This window comes from Mus musculus, chromosome 1 (assembly GCF_000001635.26).
Source record: "Mus musculus strain C57BL/6J chromosome 1, GRCm38.p6 C57BL/6J".
NCBI classification, from domain to species: domain Eukaryota; kingdom Metazoa; phylum Chordata; class Mammalia; order Rodentia; family Muridae; genus Mus; species Mus musculus.
In genome coordinates, this window is record NC_000067.6 from 54,485,370 (window position 1) to 54,502,636 (window position 17,267).

Genomic DNA, 17,267 nt, shown 5'->3' on the forward strand with positions numbered 1-17,267 from the left:
CACTTTTTTTTTCTATACCATGTTAATAAAATGGTTTACATATCACTCAACCCTGAGATTCCACCTCACACCAGTCAGAATGGCTAAGATCAAAAACTCAGGTGACAGCAGATGATGGTGAGAATGTGGAGAAAGAGGAACACTCCTCCATTGCTGGTGGGATTGCAAGCTTGTACAACCACTCTGGAAATCAGTCTGGCAGTTCCTCAGAAAATTGGACATAGTACTACTGGAGGATCCCGCATTACCTCTCCTGGGCATATATCCAGAAGATGTCCCAACCGGTAAGAAGGACACATGCTCTACTATGTTCATAGCAGCCTTATTTATAATAGCCAGAAGCTGGAAAGAACCCAGGTGGCCCTCAACAGAGGAATAGATACAGAAAATGTGGTACATTTACACAATGGAGTACTACTCAGCTATTAAAAAGAATGAATTTATGAAATTCTTAGGCAAATGGATGGACCTGGAGGGCATTATCCTGAGTGAGGTAACCCAATCACAAAAGAACTCACATGATATGTGCTCACTAATAAGTGGATATTAGCCCAGAAACTTAGAATACCCAAGATATAAGATACAATTTGCGAAACACATGAAACTCAAGAAGAACGAAGACCAAAGTGTGGACACTTTGCCCCTTCTTAGAATTGGGAACAAAACACCCATGGAAGGAGTTACAGAGACAAAGTTTGGAGCTGAGATGAAAGGATGAACCATGTAGAGACTGCCATATCCAGGGATCCACCCCATAATCAGCATCCAAACGCTGACACCATTGCATACACTAGCAAGATTTTGCTGAAAGGACCCAGATATAGCTGTCTCTTGTGAGACTATGCCGGGGCCTAGCAAACACAGAAGTGGATGCTCACAGTCAGCTATTTAAAAAAAAAAAAATCACCTTCTCTGGCTGACTTCTGAAGATTATTATAATCTGAAAACTTGTATCATCATGGCTAATGACGTACTGAAAACTAATGCCAGGCAATCCACCACAGCCTACTGAACATGGAGCATCAGGAGTACAGCCAGGCTCCGGTAAGAGAGACGTATTGCGTGAACCACAGAAACAATACTGACATAAATAAACGCACCTAAGGTTCTTTAACCAGTAGATTAGAGACGGCATGCTGAGCAGCACAACCCACGTCAGCAAGTTAATCACGGTGCTGTGCATGCGAAGACTGTCTTCAGCATCATTAGCACATAAGCGAAGACTTTGTACAGCAGAGTCTTTATGGTGGTTGGACTTTTTTTCACTTCTTCTAGAGTGTTTGGGATTCTAGAAAGCAATAAAATAAGAAAGCCAAGATATGAATAAGCAAAAATAAGTTCAAGATATCGCTCAGAATCAATTACTAAAGTACTTAACTAACTCATCTTTTCATTTCCAAACATAAACAAAATACTGAACTTACTTTGTTAAAAGTACTTTAAAATTGTTACCATGATAAGAATTTTGGTGTTCTGTTGTTTGTTTGTTTGTTTTCTTTGAGGTGTGGACTTGCTATGTTACCCAGGCTTGTCTCAAACTCTTGGGCTCAAGCCGTCACTCTGCTTCAGCTTCCTGGGTGCTTGAAACACCAGCATGTGTGACCACGTCCAGCTACGTTCTTTTGACTTCTTATTTTTATTGTTAGTAATAACTCAAAATAAAATTTATAAGTTTATTTCTCAACAACAACAAAAGTGCTAAATGTAACAAATTAAACTGAGAATGAGTCAGATCTGTTAAACTTAATAAATTCATAATTCCCTTTAAACATTGTAAAATCCTTACCCCGCCACCCCTGGCTTAGTTAGGGTTTCCATGGCGGGGAAGAGACATCATAAAAATTACTCTAATAACTCTTATAAAGGACAACATTTATTGGGGCTGGCTTTCAGGTTCAGAGGTTCAGTGCATTTTCATCAAGGCAGGAACATGGCAGTGTCCAGGTAAACATGGAGCTGGAGTAACTAAGAGTTCTACATCTTCATCCAAAGGAAGTCAGGGCACACTGTCTCCCAGGAGGCTATGAAGAGGGTCTCAAAGCCCACTCCCATAGTGCCACACTTCCTCCAACAGTGCCACACTTTCTCCAAAAGGTCAATACCTCCTAATAGTGCCCATCTCTGAGCCTAACATATTCAAACCACCACATTCCACAACACATGAGTCTATGGTGGCCACAGCTAGCCATAGCATTATGCAAAATACATTTAGTCCAACTCCAAAAGTTCCCATAGTCTCTAGCAGTCTCATTTGATAAAAGTCAGAAATTCAAAGTCTCTTCTGAGATTCATTCAATCACTTTACTATAATCTCCTATAAAGTCAAAATAAAAAAGCAGATCATATACCTCAAACATGGATATACATTTCCATTCCAAAACTTTATAGAGAGGAAATATGGCATGAAACAAGACTAAAAGCCATCTTGGAAAACTCCAAACTGCATCTTCAGGTCGGATGTCAAAGTGCTCCTCAGATCTCCAACTCCTTTCGCCTTTATTGACTGCAACAGACTTCGTTCTCCTGGGCTGGTTTTACTCCCTGTTAGCAGCTTTCCTCTGCAGGTATCCCAGGGCTCTGGCATCTCTAACATCTTGGGCTCTCCAAGTATAAACTTCAACTTCACAGCTTCTTATTCCAACATTTGGGATCCATACATGATCTCCTGAGCTCCTCCAAAGGGCTTGGGTCACATCTCCAGCTCTGCCCTCTGTAGCACTCCAGGGTCAGGTTGACTCCACTCCACTGCTGCTGCTGTTCTTGGTGGTCCTGCCATGGTACTGGTGCATCCAATATGCAGGGGTCTTCAACTATAACTAGGCTTCACCAAAACCCTCTCATAGGCTCCCTTCATGTGGTGTGCAAGCATCAACTTCTTTGCATGACGCCTACAGTCTTGGGCTATCTATTGCAACTGAGGATGCAACTTCGCCAAACGGCTTTCCTGGCCTCTCACAGTGCCAAGCCTCAGCTGATCTCCATGACCCCTTCATACCTTCAAAACCAGTACTACCTGGGTGATTATTACACATTACCAAGTCCAGCTGCAGCATAAGGTACAACCTTGGCTATCGTTGGAACACAACGTCTTTGTGCTTTCAGAAAACTCTTCCCAGAAAATTTCACTTCAGTGATGCTGGTCTCTTCTTAATCACCGCTAATTTCTAAGCTCCAGCTAACCGGCATCGATTGTCCCAGTAGTCCCTTCTATTCCTGACTCTAAAGCCAGAGTAACATGACTGGAACATGACTCCCTTGTTCTATCACATTATCACCAACTTTCTGTTTTCCAACTCCTTTACTGCCTAAGCTTGGCTGTCATGGAACTTCCTCTGTAGATTGACCTTGAACTAGAGACCTGCATGGCTGTGTTTCCTAAATGCTGGGATTAAAGGTGTGTACCACCATGCTTGAACCAAAGCTTTTCATGGTCCACTATTCCTCAAGATCCAGATCAAAAGCCTGTGTCTTCCTGCTTCAAGATCTGGATCACAAGTGTGCCCTCCATTTCTGGATTGTAGTTCATTCCAGATTAAAAATCCAAATGAGAGCCGGATGTGGTGGCACACACCTTTAATCCCAGCACTTGGGAGGCAGAGGCAGGCGAATTTCTGAGTTCGAGGCCAGCCTGGTCTACAAAGTGAGTTCCAGGACAGCCAGGGCTACACAGAGAAACCCTGTCTCAAAAAAAAAAAACACAAAAAAAACCAAAAACAAACAAACAAACAAACAGTCCAAATGAAAACAATAACCAGGTAACAACATCTAACATGATGATGATAACCCGGTAACAACATCTAACTATTCCTTGTTCAACTGCAAAGGCAAACAATAAACTTAGCTGGATGGGATCCTGCCCTGAGATTACCATGCCCTTAATTTGTTTATCTCCTTAAACATGAGATTCAGCTCCATTTCACTTCCTGGTGACCCTTTATTACTTGAACTAGACATTTTGTATTTTTCCTTTCTACACTGGCTATGCTTGATGAAAATACTCTTCATGAGAGTAAGCCAGAGGAAAAAGGCTATGCTGCTGGGCTTTGCTGAGACTTTCTTTTTCAGTGCCATTAATCTGATTCCTTTTATCTGAAGAGTCGGCCTTAGACTCAGGCAGACTCTTCAGACAAGGGCAAAAAGAATCCACATTCATCATCAAAATATCACAAAAATAGTCTCTAGGCTACATACTAATATTCTTCTCTGAAACTTGAGCCAGGCTCCCACAGTTCAAATCACCTTCTGCACCAATGACTTCCATATTTCTACTAGAATGGTCCATTAAGTAATATGTAAACTGCTTCCCAAATCCAAAGTCCTCAAATCCACATTCCTGCAAACAAAAACATGGTCAGGCCTATCACAGCAATACCCTAGTCCCTGGTACCAACTTCTGTCTTAGGGTTTCCATTGCTGTGAAGAAACACCATGACCAAGGCAACTCTTATAAAGAACAACACTTAATTGAGGATGGCTTAGAGGATCTGAGGTTCAATGCATTATCATCATGGCAGGAGGCATGGCAGCATCCAGGCAAGCATGGCACCAGAGGAGCTGAGAATTATATATCTTCATCCAAAGGAAGTCAGGGGCATAATGTCTTCCAGGAGCCTACGAAGAGTGTCTGAAAGCCCACCCCCACAGTGCAACACTTCCTCCAACAAGGCCACACCTACTCCAACAAGCCAATACCTCCTAATGATCCCACTCCTGGAGTCAAGCATATTCAAGCCACCACACCCCACACCCTCCAAACTTCAAAACACAACAATTTTTGAAAAAAAAAATCAAATGTATATTTTCTCAAGTATTTTCATATCAGCCATATAGAGTTTAGAAACAAAAACTTACCACTGGCTGATTATTTTTAAATGTAGTTAGGCTGGCTTGCAGATGAACAACCTAGGAGGAAGAAATTACTTTAATTTTACTTGTATCTGGAACAAAACCAATAGACTTTTTTTTTTAAATAAATAAGATTGTATTTATTTTATGTATGTTAGTAGGCTGTCATTGTCTTCAGACACACCAGAAGAGGGCACCAGGTCACAATATAAATGGTTGTGAGCCACCATGTGGTTGCTGGAAATTGAACTTAGGACCTTTGGAAGAGCAGTCAGTGCTCCAATAGACCTCTTTTTAAAAGTTAAAACTGAGAAGCATTATAATCTGAAAATTAAAAAATGCATAGATGAACATGGAGCTGGAGCGATGGTTCAGTGATAAAGAACACTATTTGCTCTTGCAAGGACCTGGGTTTGGTTCCAAGCCCCCTCATGGCTCACAAGCCTCCATAATTCTACTACTGGGATTCTCAATGCCATCTTCTGGCTTCCATGGACACTGACACACATGCAGACAAAACACTCATACACATAAAATAAAAATAAGCAATAGTGAAAACATTTTAAAAAGTAAGCAACCAGACTTCATTTAAACATTTTAAAATGGTATGTTATGAAAGAAATCATAACAGATGCTAACTCTTATGGATTTAAAAAGAAAAACACAGGGCTGGAGAGATGGCTCAGCAGTTAAGAGCACTGACTGCTCTTCCAGAGTTCAATTCCCAGCAATCACATGGTGGCTCACAACCATCTGTAATGAGATCTGATGCCCTCTTCTGGTGTGTCTGAAAACAGCTACAGTGTATTCATATAAATAAATAATAATTTTTTTAAAAAAGAGAAAAACACAATATAAATAATACAAACTTCCAGACTATGCAGAGACTGTTTAAATCGTGAGCTTATGTGTAAATAATGGTTTGCTATAGTAATTTTACATCTTGCAGATCAAAAGTTTGATTATGTTTAATATTATATAAAAAAGTTCAATTATATGTGGTGGTAAATTATCTACAAGACTTTTAAGAAAAAATTGTAAATTTATTGTTTCCCATAAATATCTGATGCAGTTCTGTCCTTGAGTTAGTTTTTTAAAAAATATTTCTAATTAAAAAACAGAACCGAACCATGTAATTTATAAACCGAAGTAGCTCTACACTGCTTTTCAGATGCACAAAACTTCCCTTTAGAAAACTGAAAGTAATCTACGGTGTGCACGTCTTAGTGTTTAAAGAGTCAGTAGAAGCAGTTATCTAGTGTGGTGTCAACTGTGCACCACACGATCAATGCACCGTGCATGTAGCCTTCTAGATCCCCTTCGAGGCTGGCCATTTATTCAGTGTTCTCTTCCTCTCCAGGAAAATCAGCAGATAGCTTGATTATTTTTATCATTGCCTTTGATTCTCCAGCAATATATGTCCATATTCATCGACATGACTGACAACATGATTAAAACTAAAGTTTCCTTTTCCTACTTCTGAAAAGTGTAAGTCCGGTCTTAAAATGTTTAAAAAGTTAATGCTTGCAAGAACAAAAAGCAACCTAAAACAACAGATTACACCTTTCTTCCTTTGTTTTAACCAAAACCCCCATTCAGGCCAATAATTTCAATTCTATACTTAACTAAATATATATTAAATAACCAAGATGCAAAAATCAAAAAACAAAAAAATGCCACCTTTGCACCATCAATTTTCTGATATAACAGAGGGCTGCACTCAGGAGAATCACAGTCTGTGATGCTAACGCCTGAGGCAGTCTCCAGGGGCCTAACACAAAGCCCAGGCCTTCCGGCTTTCCTGATGCACATACCTTAAACACATAGTACAGATAAGACAGAAGTATGGCAAGTGCTCCACAAGTTGTCCAACTCACTATGAGAAAGACAACTGTCAAAACAGGCAAGTCTGGTGACATCACCTTGATATCTTTAGGAAGTTCAGCAGGTCTGGAACAAAAGGAACAAGGTTTTTAAAAAATATAGTAGCATATATTCACATAGTCCAAAAACAAACCAATGTATAGGCTGAGGATCCCTTATGTCACAAGAGGACATTCCAATCCATGAGCTGATTAGTAGGCCACAGCCAAAATGCAGGTGTATTATGGAAACTGTAAAATAACCGTCAGGTTATATATAAGATAATTTTCACATTATGTATGTGTAAATATTTAAAAATCTAAGAGTGTCTGAAGCTGCAAACATTGAACAGCCTGAGCAGTTCAAATGGAAAGCAACAAGACCGAAGTGCTCTACCAGGCCCTCTGCTGGTTATTAATATTGTTAATATGTGAGGAACACAAAGCAAACAAGAAAGTATTTCTCAACAAAGGTATGACGTCATATACAGTTCTATAACACACTGTGACTATTATTCCAGTCAGTCATTATGACTGTCACTAAGGAAGAAAACATGGCAATTATTGACAGGTCCTGTGTCATGCAAGCCTGACAGAGGAACACATTTCCATCTGTGAAGCCTGGGGTCTCACTGACAGAAAGCTGAGAACCACCTCAGGACTCTGAGGGAAGCAGCAGCATGCATAACATGCTGGGTGACAGGAAACCACATCACAGCCATCCAGCAGGGAGGGGTGAAAAGAAAACCAGACTCAGGTTTTAATCAGGAAAGCCTCCAGTAACTTTAAATTCAAACTGCCTTTGGGCCCGTACTCAATACAACCTCAGGCTCTGTTTTTAGAATTTAACCATTCATCCAATCAGGTGGTAAGGACCAGGATTGGAGTCTCCTTCCTTTGAGTGTGATAACAGAAGTCAGAGTCTTTATTTACAAAGTTGTGACAAGATTCCTGGTGGAATGTGTGTGAACATGCACGTGATTTTGTCCATCCCCTCCTCTCTGCTCCTCTTTTTTTCAGTGCTGGGGATTAGGATAGCACATACTAGGCACATGCTTTTCCTCTGGTCTACACCACAGCCCTTGCATTTTCTTCACTGAGAGTAGTAAGGAAGCTTTTTGGCATAACTTACCTTTTCAGAGCTAGCCACAATGAAGAAAGAAGCTGCACAGATGTAGAAGAGAGTAGACCACTCCAGTATGCAGTACATGTTCCAAACAGAAAGAGAATCAAGGATACAAGAGGGAAACACATACTCTGGCTAGTCAAAACGATGGCATCTAATTCCGGTAATAACACTGCATCCCATAATTCCTTAAACCATTTATACCTGTAAGGCAGACAAATGAGACCATAAAGTAGAAGCAAAGACAAATGAAATTGCAACAGCTGTTGTTTAACTGTTTATTATCATCAGAGGTGTCTAGCCATCTACCAGAATCCATAATGTGCTAAAATAGTTTATAAAATATACTGAAAACAAATCTTAATTCTTTTTTGTCTGTTTGTTTTTCGCATAAATGTTCATGTAGCCCAGGCTGGCTTTGAAGTGTAGATCTTCCTGCCTCCACCTTTTGAGTGCTGGGTTACAAGTGTGCGCAACCACAGGCAGTTTATACTCCACTCCCTTCCGGTGTGTGTGTGTGTGTGTGTGTGTGTGTGTGTGTGTGTGTGTGTGTGTGAGATACTGCACACAGACTGAACCCATTCTTCTACAGCTCTATGCCTATTCCCTTGAGATAGGGTCCATCACTGAACTGGGAGTTTACCATTTCAGCCAGCAAGCTCTCAGGTTCCTACTGTCCTTTCCCACTCAATGCCGGGTGTGTGTGTGTGTGTGTGTGTGTGTGTGTGTGTGTGTGTGTGTGTATGTGTGTGTGTGTTAAGGCAGACAGCCACAACTGGCCTTGGAGTCAGTACTAGGGATTCAACTCATGTTTTCACAGAAGCACCTTTACCCACTGTCTTAGTCCAGGTTTCTATTCCTGCACAAACATCATGACCAGGAAGCAAGTTGGGGAGGAAAGGGTTTATTCAGCTTACACTTCCATACTGCTGTTCATCACCAAGGAAGTCAGGACTGGAACTCAAGCAGGTCAGGAAGCAGGAGCTGATGCAGAGGCCATGGAGGGATGTTCTTTACTGGCTTGCTTCCCCTGGCTTGTTCAGCCTGCTCTCTTATAGAACCAAGACTACCAGCCCAGAGATGGTCCCACCCACAAGGGGACCTTCCCCGTTGATCACTAGTTGAGAAAATGCCTTACAGTTGGATCTCATGGAGGCATTTCCTCAACTGAAGCTCTTTTCTCTGTGATAACTCCAGCCTGTGTCAAGTTGACACAAAACCAGCCAGTACACCCACCAAGTGACCGTCTCAGTCCTTGGTTCTTAATTCTAATGAACAAAACAAGTAACTTAGCCTCCACAAGAGTCGACTAAGCATTATGTATCTGGGGGCTCCTTACTCCTATCAATCAATCCCTACATCAACTAATACAGCGCTTAGCAGCTCAAAGTCAGGAAGTCAACAGCTATTTGGAATGATCTATAATTACTTTTGAAATGACTTCACTACTGAGAATAGACATATTGGGCCTTTTCCTAAAAGAAAATTCAAATTAATAAAGTGTATCAATCGCCAAACATATATGAAAGTTCATACTACATTATGAAATCAAACATAATTATTTTATAAACAAAATTATCACAGATAATAAAACTTACCCCAACAAAAACTTAATCATAATTACAAATGGGTCAACTTTGTATGGTTTGGCTTCTTTATCCAATATGGTAGAATATTCTAAGCAATAACCTGGTGATTAAAGAAAATCATTTGTGTGCAACAAAAATTCACAGTAATTAAACAACGATACTTTATCTCACAATTCCAACAGTAACATCTAACAAAAGAATAACATTTTACCCCCAAACTGCAAGGGTCTATAGCTTTACCAAAGACAGTTCTCTTGGAAGGTTCACTGCAATCCACACATCTAGTCACCTGTTAAGCAATTCTAGGGTGTCAAAGCCAGGGCTTCACCTCTGTTATTTTTATAAATATCAATAAGTGATTTTAATATTTTTATTGAGATATAATTCTTATGCTATACAGTCCATCCATTTGAAGTCTATAAATTCAATGACTTTTAATATATTTGGTTTTACATCCATCACTACAGTCAGTCTTAGAACATTTTCATGACCCAAAAGAAATTACTTTTAATTTTGCCACTGTTTGGTAATCGCTAATCTTCCTTTTGTCATTATAGATATTCCTATCCTGCACATGTAATATAAATGTAGTCATATAATGTATGGTCTGGGTGACTAGCTTCTTTCATTCAACACTTGTCAAGACTCAACCATACTTTAACATATATAGAATGTATTTTGAGGTGCTAGGGATCAAAGTAGGGAGGACTTCATGCACACCAGGCAAGTGTTCTATCTACCACTGGGTGATACCATCAGCCCTTCATATCTTTTTAGCAACTGCTTTGCTTATGAATAGTACTACTGTGGACATCTGTACTTGGCTATGTGGATGAAAGCTTTCGGTTCTCTTAGGTAAGTTCCAAGGAAGAGAGGGACTGAGTTACACAGTAACTGTTCATCCATTTGAGGAACTGCTAAGCTGTTTCCTACAGTTGCATGTGAAGGTTCCAATTTCTCTGCTTCCTTAATATCCTATAACTATCATTTTACTGTACTCATTCTAGTGGGTACAATCTACAGGTGACATGATTTTCATGCTTGCTGCATGACTACCTCTGCATTTGTTCTAGAACAGCTAGTTTCAAATATCCCTAGGGTCTCCTCAGACAATCCAGCAGATCTGTGATTAAGAATCAACTGTCAGTCTGTTAGAACAAAGCAGTATGGAGTGTCTCTTTCCAAAGTGGAACAAACATACTAAAATCTGGCTGATGTCACTGACAGAATAGCCCCACAATTAAATGAGTATGTTTGAAACTCAGAAGGCAACAGTTTCATGTTCTCTCTAACTGCTGAACTTGGTTTGCAATGCATGTATGTATGCATATAAGTGGGTGCAAACCAGAGTCCATCCTAATACAAAGGAGACCAAGAAAGAGTGAAAAGTTGATGAGGAGATAGGGAACACATCTAGGGACAAGCTACACAGGGACACATGACACAAACGGAGAGCACAAAGGGTGGAAGGGGAGCTTAGTGCAGAAAATCAATTATAACATACTGTACTTGAAAAATCCACCATGAGAATTAATGGATTAAATATTAACAGAAAGGCTATTAAAGGGCACTGAAGTTTTGTGCAGGTCATTTAAAGACCTGAGTAGTTAGAAAATGATTTGGTCCACAGACATGGTGAGGAGGATTCCTGACATTCCACAGCTTGGCCCCACTCTTTCCCCATCTCCTACCTCCTCTGACTACTGTTCAAGCTGAGCCGAAGCTTGGCCTGCTGGGAAGCTCTTCCCTTTGCTGAGTCTGGGAAGCTGACTTCTGTGGACTCTCTTGTCTTTTGCCACATTAAGACTTTTAAAAAGTAGCAATAGAGCATTGTCTCAAAAACTAGGAGAAAGGGGAAGGCAGGGGCATGGAGGAGGAGAGAAACAGGTGAGATGTGGGAGGAAAGGAAGAGAAGGGATGGAAGGAAGAGGAGAGAGGATGGGGAGGAAGATCGGAGTAAACTAGGGAGGCAAGCAAGATTAGCGAGTGCACGCACACTGCAAGTTTATCAACACAAACAGCATCAAGAAGAAAGGGTGTGGTCGAGAAGAAACTCTAAGTCCACAGCCTTAATTACCAACATGTGTTTGAAAACAGAAGAACAGGTCCCTCATGGGGGCCCGATCAGCGGAATCTAAGCTATGAGCAACACAAAAGCACACAATGTTTTCACTAAATTACAAGGGGGAGTGGTGGGATGGTGGGAAACTGTAGATGTGGAACTTAATGATGAAACCTAAGGCCAAGCTGCAGTGTGTGGATCTTACCTGAAAAGCACCCAACACTAAGTAAGATCCCTTGACACTGGCAGGTCACCACTAACCCTCTCTTCTGTCCCGATACTCCCATTCCTTCTGTTTTTTTCCTTCCTACCTCCTTTCCTATCTCCCTTGCTTTCTCCTTTTCCTCATCCTTATGGGTTATTTTTAATGTATATAGTAACTTTTGTTCCTTTTATAGACCAAAGTACTGAAGGAACTGAAAAGAGACAGAGAAGACTGGCCACAAAATCACACGCTATTCTGGCATTTCCAAGGTGGTAGTTAATTCTAAGAACTTCCTTATTATGCCTTTTAATTCATCATAGCTTCAATAAATATGACCACACCGGGCACTAGCTTTGCTCTCTAGTACTGACAAAACAAAACCAAACAAAATCAGCAAGGGAAAATGACATGAAACTAATTGTCTCTACTGTAAGATTTAAAACAGCGTTAACTTTTAAGGCATGAGCATTTTTACCTGTTGAGAGGAGTGAGTATAACTGTCCTCCATACGCAAGAAGGATGCTAGATACAACGTAGGCAGGAAGGGCTCCACCATGAAACCTAACTACCTAGAAGATAGGCAAATCAGACATCAACTGTGGAATATCCGTGCTGATGAAACAAGCGTATTTTCACACAAAATAAAAAGGGTTATTTTTCACTTTGCATTTTTCTTGACATGGCTGCACACACATTTCTAGTAAGGAACATCACAACCCTGAGTAATATTTATTATTGATGTAGAGCATCATAGAAAAATCTGAGTTTTTCACCAAGGCATAACTGAGCGCCCATGCTATAAGGTATTTTCAAAGCATCCTTATTGAGCACCCAGTGTTCACTCATGATGCCCGGCATCTTATATGCATTATCTCATTGTGCTCTTAGCAAAAACAACACCTTGAATAGGGTTTCATCCCTATTTTAAGGACAGAAGAATTCAGGTATGGAGAGTCCATATGTTGTAGTAGTATAAATGTTCATGGTTAGCTTACCTCATCTCTGTGCTGATTAATAAAATGGGGACAGTGCTAATGCTTATAGGTGGGTATAAGATAAAGCACATCACTGCTTAAAGCAGCTGGAATGATAACTCTCACTAGACAAGCCATCACAAATCCTTCGCTGTAATTATTAACCTTCACTAAATTGGAAATCCTGTGAAACCTGAACTTAAACTCAGCCTAAGCTCACGGCCCTGCGTGCCAGTGCTTCAGGATGGCATAATCTGTATAAAGCACACTGTATTCAAAGTGATGCTAAGTCAACTGTTCCATTGGCATGCAGTAATTAAATAAAAGCATAGGTTCAATCATGATATTCCGATATATACATTAAGTATGTCTCTCAATATTAGCATTAGATTACTTTAAAGTTTTTCTCCATTCTATGGAGTCTGCTTAAAACATAAACTGTCTAATACCTGGATAGAGCATATGGCAGTTGAAGCCTAACACAAAACAGTGTGTAAAACTTCCAAAAGCCCAGCATCCCCCTCATTTTCCTAGTAAAGCAAGCTGAGAGTTTGCTGTTTGAGAAGCGTATTAGAAGCATCAGCTCATCTCTCCAAGTCCTCTGAGGGAGTTCTCACCCCCAACTGAGCAGACAATGAGGGAGTTCTCACCCCCATGCTGAGCAGACAATGAGATTTAGGAGCAGAGACTGCTTGCTTGAGTACTAGGAGAATGTAAAGAACCCTCTAGTTACACAGAATGGAAGGAATGCTTGCATGCAGCTACTTAGGGGGCTGAGGCAGGAGAGTCACTTGAACCTCACACTGTAGACTACAGCAGTGAAGTTGAGCAGCCTGGTGCGTTCAGGGCTATGTGTGGCTTTAGCTCTCACTGAGCTGTATGTCCTTGTACAAGGCATCCTCTTTCTCTCTATACCTCAATCAGGAGAACAATGGACAGCATTTCACTAAGTGCACTGGCATCACGCTCCCACTTGAAATGGTAACTGACACACAGCAAGCAATTGAGAGTGGTCGCCGCTATCAGTCATGAACATCCTTAACTGTTCCAGAACCCTGGATATGGTCCTACAGTGTATTCCAAACACGAGATTTCTTGTAACGAGAAAGGGCCATTGTTAGAAGTGTGTTATACCAGGCCGTGACTACAGCTGGTCCATAAGGTGCTAAATTAGCAATCGGAAACCGGGCTTCTGTCAGTTAAGTGTAGGCGTGCTACATTTGGCTCAGTACATGGCATAGTATTTGCTAACAATCTGAGTAGATGTCAACAGTGAAAAACTGAAATCTTTAAATCCAGATTTCAGTTTCCCTTAAACCGTAAAGATTAGGCAACACTATGGCATTCTCTCAAGACAATGACCACAGTTTACTGTTTATCCTCTTTTAGGGGAATAATCTAAAGAAGAGTTCATCTTTTCTTTTTCAGAAAAAATAATTTAATGAAAAAATAATCTATTCAAAGGCTGAAAAATCAAATAGCTACACTTATCTTCCCCAATTATTTTCTTTCATTGTAGCAGAACTGTGTGTATGTATACAAAACTAGGGGCATTGGTAGGCATGAGGCCATAAAGGAAGAGGGACAGAACACAGGTAAAGAGGAAAGTAGAAAGAATTCTAGGGTGGGAAAGTTTAAGTAGGGACTGGGGTAGGGGGATCTGATGGAAGAGAGGGTGGGGGGATTAACCAGAATGAAACAGACAAATAGAACTTACTATCATGTAAACCCAATTAACATATACACATACCCACACACACACATACACATGCACACGTTTATGTGCACATACCCACACATATGCACTTGCACACACATATGCAAGTATACATGTGCACATGCATACACAAATATACTGAAAGGAGACACATTGCATAGACAGACAATGCTGCTTCTAGAAGGACTGTGTCACTAAACAAAGTGCCCAGTGCTGGGTATGGGATGTGTATCTCCATAGGAGCTGCTGTAAGGGAGGTCCCAGAGGACCCCCAAATAAAAGTCTCATATCAGTTCTCTTAGTTGCCCACTAGAACCAGAGAATAAATCCTATTGCTGAAGATACATCTTGCTTGTAAGACACTAAGATGGCAGGCTGGAACTGAGCAGGAAACTTCTCTCAGCTGGCTGACTTTCCAGTACCAGGTGTGATGCTAGTGGTCCAAAGAAAAAGCACCAACAGTCTTTTCAAGCTGTAAAGTCTACTAACTCCAATTCAGTCCACCTGGCAAGATGTGCCCATCTCAGCAACAGAAGGAGGTTGTTGGCTCAGCCATTTGCCCTCTGACTGGATTGGAGACTCACTTTCCAGAAGGGAATTAACCTATGCCTGGTACTGCAAAAGCAATAGACAATCCATGCCTGGGAAGGCCAGAGGCCCGAAGGGAGAACTTTCTACTGTTGAATGAAATTGACATAGTATCAAACTGCCTAGTAAATCTCTAGTTTTATACCAAAGGCAGAAGCCATTTCTAGCTTTAGTCAGAAAGTCTCTCTTTGTTGGGGGCCATTAAGATAACAAAATTGTCCTGATCTCTGAATTGGGCCTCCCCCCCCCCCAGAAGAAAAGAGGGTTAAAAGTGGGCCACCAACGCACCGCTCCGAGAACAACCACAGATTGTTCCAGCCCTAAGTCAGCGCTGGATGTCCTGACCTCAAGATGTACCCTGATACCGCCAAGTTCCTGCTTCCTCGTGTAACTGCCTAAAAAATGTGCAATTCTATTGCCCCACCCCTCCCACTGATAAGTACCTGTACTTCCCCTTTTGCTTGTGCAATTCTACAGCCCCATCCTTGCTGCTGAAAGGCACTTCCCCTTTTGCTTGTGCATTTAAACCTTGGGCCTGGCTAATACATTGGGGCCTTGATGCAACTCAGAACGTTTCCGTGTCATTATTCGCACAAGGTTCTCGTCTCTCTCTACCCCCCAATTTGGTTCTTAGGAGAAGGTCCCCTAGAGACCCTCGAATAACTGGACCTGCTGGATGGGTCATCTCTTTGCAGTGAATAGTGGTGAAGACAGAGATTTATAATGCCTAAGATACTAAAATACAGTTGAGGATCCAGTCTTAAATAAACCATTTATGTCACCCCTTAAAGGGCTCAGGGAACATTATAGAAGTGGGAGGAGAAAGAATGTAGAGCTGGAAGGCAGGGTGAAGTTGGGGGTGAAATGCCATCCTCCAGACATCACCCAACAATTGCAATCATGAACCCCCGGCCGTGGTTACTGCACCAGGACTGTATAAGACTGGCCCTGTCAGTCATTGCGGTGGAAGAGATATTGGGGTTCTACTTCTTACTGTTGAAATATTTGCTACTTAGACATTCTGGGAGAGGAGGAGATATTGTCTTGAATTGTATACCTAGGAGAAACTCCAACAGGTTCCAATAGATAGCTCCAAACCCACAGTCATGGGCATGGCCCTAGTTCGATTAAGCAGGTCACACAATAAAACAAACAGAAATGTGAGAAAGATTTGTGGGGAAGAGGTGGGTGAGTAGTAAGTAGGGTAGGGGGATGAAAGTAATCAGAATATCTTGGGCACAACCCTGGTAGAGGGTTGCAAGGTCCCCAGAGGACTCTCCATGCTGTAGGCACCGAAGCACACCCAGGATCTTGAGATCACTGGTGAATGGAACGTAACATTTGTTCCAAAAAAATCCCGGAGGGTCTTGTGCCAGCAGGAACAGGGACAAAAGAAACCCACCCCAAAAGTGGCTAGGGTTCATTCCAGTCAGCACCACCCGTGCACATTCTTGAGTGTGAACTCGGCAGGCCCTAGCACACCCAAGATCATGGGATCACTGAAACCACTCTACGAAGAGAGCATGTGGATGGCAGAAGCAACAGTGCTTCTTGGACAGGGTCCCTTCGGGCCTTCATCCTCAGCAAGGAGACAGAGCTGAGACCCAGAACCCTGGGGACCTTCCCTGCCAGAGAAGAGTTGGCCTCCAGAGAGGGCTATGACCCCAGGTCTCAGGAGGTGGATCTGAGCTCCAGACTTCTGTGTACCTTCCCTGCAAGAGGAGAGCTTGCCTGCAGAGAGTGCTCTGACCACTGGGACTCAGGAGAGAGTTGAACTCCCAGGAGTGCTGACAGAGGCTAAAGAATCACAGGAGGAACAAGCTCCAACCAGAGACTGCTAGAATATCTAATACTGAAGAATACCAGATGGCAAAAGGCAAACGAAAGAATCTTACTGACAGAAACCAAAACCACTTGTCATCATCAGAACCCAGTACACCCACCACAGTGAGTCCTGGATACCTAAACACACCCGAAAAGCAAGATTCAGATTTAAAAATCATATCTCATGATGCTGGTAGAGGATTTTAAGAAGGGCATTAATAACTCACCTAAAGAAATAGATGAGAACACTGCTAAACAGGTAGAAGTCCTTAAAGAATTACAGGAAAGCACAACCAAACAGGTTATGGAATTGAGCAAAACCATCCAAGATCTAAAAATTGAAGTAGGAACAATAAAGAAAACCCAAAGGGTGACAACCCTGGAGATAGAAATCCTAGGAAAAAAAATCTGGAACCATAGACGCCGAGCATCAGCAACAGAATACAAGAGATGGAAGGGAGAATCTCAGGTGCAG

General features: G+C 41.6%; 1 protein-coding gene across 1 annotated transcript in view; it reads right to left on the reverse strand.

Annotated features, from left to right (window-relative positions):
- The window catches only part of Pgap1 (post-GPI attachment to proteins 1), an 84,685-nt gene that overhangs the window by 12,370 nt on the left and 55,048 nt on the right, over window positions 1–17,267 (reverse strand). Inside the window, exons 20-25 of the mRNA NM_001163314.2 lie at window positions 12,165–12,258; window positions 9,432–9,522; window positions 7,840–8,037; window positions 6,660–6,795; window positions 4,852–4,902; window positions 1,101–1,288 (exon numbers count right to left, since the gene is read on the reverse strand). Coding sequence (NP_001156786.1) covers window positions 1,101–1,288; window positions 4,852–4,902; window positions 6,660–6,795; window positions 7,840–8,037; window positions 9,432–9,522; window positions 12,165–12,258 — 758 coding nt within the window. The remainder of the gene's footprint in view (window positions 1–1,100; window positions 1,289–4,851; window positions 4,903–6,659; window positions 6,796–7,839; window positions 8,038–9,431; window positions 9,523–12,164; window positions 12,259–17,267) is intronic.